This window comes from Miscanthus floridulus, chromosome 10, assembly GCF_019320115.1.
Source record: "Miscanthus floridulus cultivar M001 chromosome 10, ASM1932011v1, whole genome shotgun sequence".
Classification (NCBI taxonomy): domain Eukaryota; kingdom Viridiplantae; phylum Streptophyta; class Magnoliopsida; order Poales; family Poaceae; genus Miscanthus; species Miscanthus floridulus.
Window position 1 is genome coordinate 85,376,457 of NC_089589.1, and position 4,382 is coordinate 85,380,838.

A 4,382-nucleotide genomic window follows, 5' to 3' on the forward strand; every position below is an offset into this window, starting at 1 on the left:
CTTCCCATGATAAATACAGTAACTGTCAAGACCCGATGTAGCGACACGCATCATATTTTTGAGATTTGGCAAAGCTGATAACATAATTTTGTTGGTCTCCGTTGCCTCTATATAGGGTATACAAGACAGGGGCACCACGCCACAATCCAGTCTATGTACACAGATGAAACTAGTCTCCAAGTATTACAATATTTAACCAGTAATTACATATATAAGTTTACACATGATTCCTAGAAGACGTTGACACGTCGCCAATTGTCTGCACAGCAGAAATTGCTATATTGCTTATGACTATGAACAAAAGCATGTTGAAGACGTAAATTACTACAAAGGGATACTGCCGATTGATGCGCCTCTTGAGATGTTGTTTTCGTCCAAATAGAAGTCGCAGAACCCCTCTAAGTGATCCTGGACTTCCTAGGATTGTGAGCAGCAATATTAAGACATACAACCCAGAGTAGATCAGCCTAACCAATGCAATCAATGTAGAATTCTTATCACTTGTTGCAGCTATAGCTGTGAAGAATCCTAGCATCATGCTGAGAAGTGATAGCCAGAGGAAGTGCATCGAGATGATGAAATCCAACCAGGAGTGGTGGGATCGCGAAGCTCTCCCATAAACGAGTAGGATGGTTGCCACCACGGCAGTGGTCACAGCAATGGTATCCAGCACGAGGAAGGCATTATACATGCGGTTCCCATTCAGAGTTGCCTTCCCATCAGATCCATATGAACCAGGCACGTTGAATGCTGCAGAGAAGGCAACTGTGGCCACAAGGGTGGAAACAATTGCAAGATTCTTTGATGTCACCAATCGCCATTTCACCAAGTCCTGACCAGCCCATTCCTTTACATGGTCTTGCCTCTGCGGCCTGAATTGTGCTTGGTAGACATTTAGCTTCACCACTAACCTTACCTGCTTGTTCGAAAATGTGTCACATGCATCATCACAAACTCTACTCTATCTAACATCATTCAACTAGAATGAAGAAATTAACTAGAATTGGTATTGCCTTAAGGATAAAAGATGGGATATTACTTACCATTGAGTAGAAACTGGTTGAGTTTTCAATCAGATCAGATGGGGTGCAGCCTTCATTGTTCATAATGTGAACCTGCACTTTTCCACTAGATAACAGCTTGGAGACAACTCTGTATTCCCCTGCCTGCACAGCCAAATGAAGTGCCGTGTTCCCTTCCTGGTCTTGGACATTCAGAAGATTTTCTAGCATCCGATTCTTTATAACATGGGAAACAATGGAGGAGTGGCCTCGCAAAGCAGCTACATGCAGAAAGCTTCGACCTTGGTTGTCACGGATGTCTGCAGAAGCGGGGCAGAATTGTAGCAACAATTTCACTGCAGGACCATTACCCATCAGCGCTGCAGCATGAAGAGCCGAGAGGCCTTCTCTGTCCTGCAAATATGCTGTGCTCGGTGGTGCGTATGTTAAGATCTCTTTGATGATATCACAGTCACCATCTGATGAAGCAAAATGTAATGGGCTGCTCTTGTAGCAATCAAGATCAGTTGCAAGTCCTGGCTGCCATCGCAGTAGGAAAGAAACCATTTCTACAAAAAAAATAAACATTTGAATTTTCAAAAAAAATATATAAAACAAGATTGAACATTTCATAATAATATCAATGCCAATGGGACATACAAATGCACAAATGCTAAAGGAATAGAAGAAGAACAAAATCCATCTTAATATCAACAAAGCATCCATGTTAATCCCCGCAAGGCGCATTAGGAAAAAAAGATAAATTCTGATCAGCATCATGAATAATAGCTATTGGATCTATTCTGTTCGACAACAAACACTCACATTTGCCATGATAAAAATGTAACCCTCTAAATTTCAATAAATTTGCCACCCCTACCATTATAAAGATAATTGAAAAAACCATTAAATTGCTTCAAAAAATATCTTCCATTATGAAAGACAATGCAATGTAACCCCTAAATTTTAGTTATAACTGTATACATCTGTTATTATGAAAAATAATACAACGTAACCCATTTAATTTTTATTAAAATTACCCACCTTTATTGAAACTAATAATTTCCCTCAAATAATATATACGGAAAATAATTTAATAACCATGAAATACGATTTTTTATGTTTCTAAATTACATACTTCCATGGTTGTTAAACAAAAGTAAGCATAAATGCAACTATGTAGAAAGTAAACATACATACATGAAGATAAATATTTATTTTAATAAGTTACCAATCATACAAAATGTTCACTTAACGACCATGTATACCAATGACGCATATATTATATTAATCATACTACAATGACAATAAATTTTAACTGTCCTTGCTTTAGATATAAGTTTATACATTTTGACTGAAACATTATGACACAACAATACTGCAAATTTAGTTTTTATAACTCGTTTCTATAACGACAATACCGCTTCACATATAATTTGATATTGAAAATAATTTCATCATCTTCAGTTTCATGGTGCATAAAGAGTAACTTTGGTTTTGTCCTAAATCAAATTTCTTTAACTGCGACCAAAATTGTAGAATTTATATTGATAATCTAATCAAATAAGTTTACTATCAAGCCACATTAGTTGGTAGATCGAACAAAACTAACATGGTGTTGCAGATGTTGGTACATTTTTTTATAGATTTTGTCAAAACTAGGCAAAGTTTAAGTAACTTGTAATTTAAATTGAGTGGCAGAATATATTTGTTAATAAAAATATAAAATTTCAATTTTAATAGAAGATATAATAAGCAGTAGAGTTTTAACTTAACATACATGTGTATAAAAAATTATAACAACTGATAAGATGTGTAGATCGGTGCACCCAACATAGTGCGCTACACTTATGTCGCATTTTAATTTATAATATGAGCAGCTGATATCAGAAAAGATTTCACTCATCTGGGGAATGGTTAGATTTAAATGAAGTAATTAGAAGTCACCTTTTGTTCATAGATATTTCGATTTGGTACCTTGATTGTGTTCACAACACGAAAGCACCTCTTCACATTATGAAAAGCGTTATTACGTTGAATTGTGCGCGTGGGTCCACTGCTTACTTGTTCTTCATGCTCATATATTAAAATATAAAGCTAAGGTCAACTCTCATGATAATGTTGATCATTAGATAAAATATAAAACTAACATTATTCCAGTTCAACCATTTGGAGCATGGGGAGGTGATTGAACAAACCTGAGCTCTGCAGAACCGCCGCGTGCAACGCGTTCTGCGACATGGGACCAGCGGCGGACGCGTCCCTGTACCCAAGTATGGCCTCGACGGCGCGCACTGACCTGCTCATCACCGCCAGGTACAGCGGGGACACGGCGGCGCCGTTGACGCCGGCGGCCAGCTCGGGCGCCAGCTTCATCAGTGCCTCCACCGCCTCGCCGTGGCCGTGCCTGGCGGCGACGTGCAGCGCCGTGTCCCCGGCGCGGTTCCTGCGGCCCAGAAGTTCCTCTCGCAGCCTGTCCGCGTCCGCGTCACGCCTGGCCAGCCGGACGATGGCCTCGATCGCGCCGGCGTGCCCGGACCTCGCCGCGCAGTGGAGGGGCGTGTCCAGCGAGGAGTTGGCCGAGAAGAGGAGCGCGCCGTCGCGGAGGCCGAGCTCGGTGACGAGGTCGCTGTGGCCCTGGCCTGCGGCGATGTGGAGCAGCGTGCTGCGGTCCGCGGTCACCTCCCGGGTGGTGCAGCAGGGTCCATGCTGAGTGCCTGAAATAATCACAAAAGCATGGAAGCTATGCTCATCAGATTCCCAAAAAAATACTCCGTTCCCACCAACAAGGCAACAACTCTCTATCTTTTGTGTCGACACTAACTCATCTCCTCTATCTCTCTCATATATGTTGTTCGGACTTCGCATCATCTGCAGGAATCTACTTGAGGCCGGGTTGCAAGCTAGATGTACATACCAGTTGGTCTGGCATCGCCTGGCGACGGCCGACGACGACCGTTTCTAGCTGCCGTCGCGGTGTGGACGCCTCCAGTTTGCAGCCCCATGAGGACCTCCTCTGTCCGCCCCTCGAACGCCGCAATATACAGTTCGGAGCACATGAACATGCCATCTGGGAGTTCATCCTTGGAGATAGCTTGGCCTTGGGCACTTTCCATGTAAGTGCCTTCCGTATTTCTGTTTCAAGTCTCCGGCGGGATGCACCATTACTAGTAGCTAGTCTAGTGTAGTTGAAACTCTCTCTCTCTAGCGGTAGGTTGAAGGGAGGGGCCTTCCCATGGATACAGTTAAGTTCAAGATGTGTTCGTCTTCCGTTTTTTTTAATCATATATGCGTGAGTAATAGACAGTCTGATTTGTTAAACTACGTGTATAACTAGTATATCCTCTGTTGAATAGGCTGCACAGGTGGCATAGAATGAGT

The 4,382-nt window shown here is 42.1% G+C and overlaps 1 protein-coding gene across 1 annotated transcript; it reads right to left on the minus strand.

Moving 5' to 3' along the window:
• Positions 1-217: 217 nt before the first annotated feature.
• Positions 218-4,146, minus strand: LOC136485121 (ankyrin repeat-containing protein At5g02620-like). The gene is made up of 4 exons (XM_066482067.1): positions 3,915-4,146; positions 3,200-3,744; positions 1,044-1,570; positions 218-916 (listed from the first exon to the last, which is right to left on the minus strand). Exons 1-4 carry the CDS (start codon positions 4,115-4,117, stop codon positions 218-220), a joined length of 1,974 nt encoding a protein of 657 aa, XP_066338164.1. The 5' UTR covers positions 4,118-4,146.
• Between the last annotated feature and the right edge of the window lie 236 nt (positions 4,147-4,382).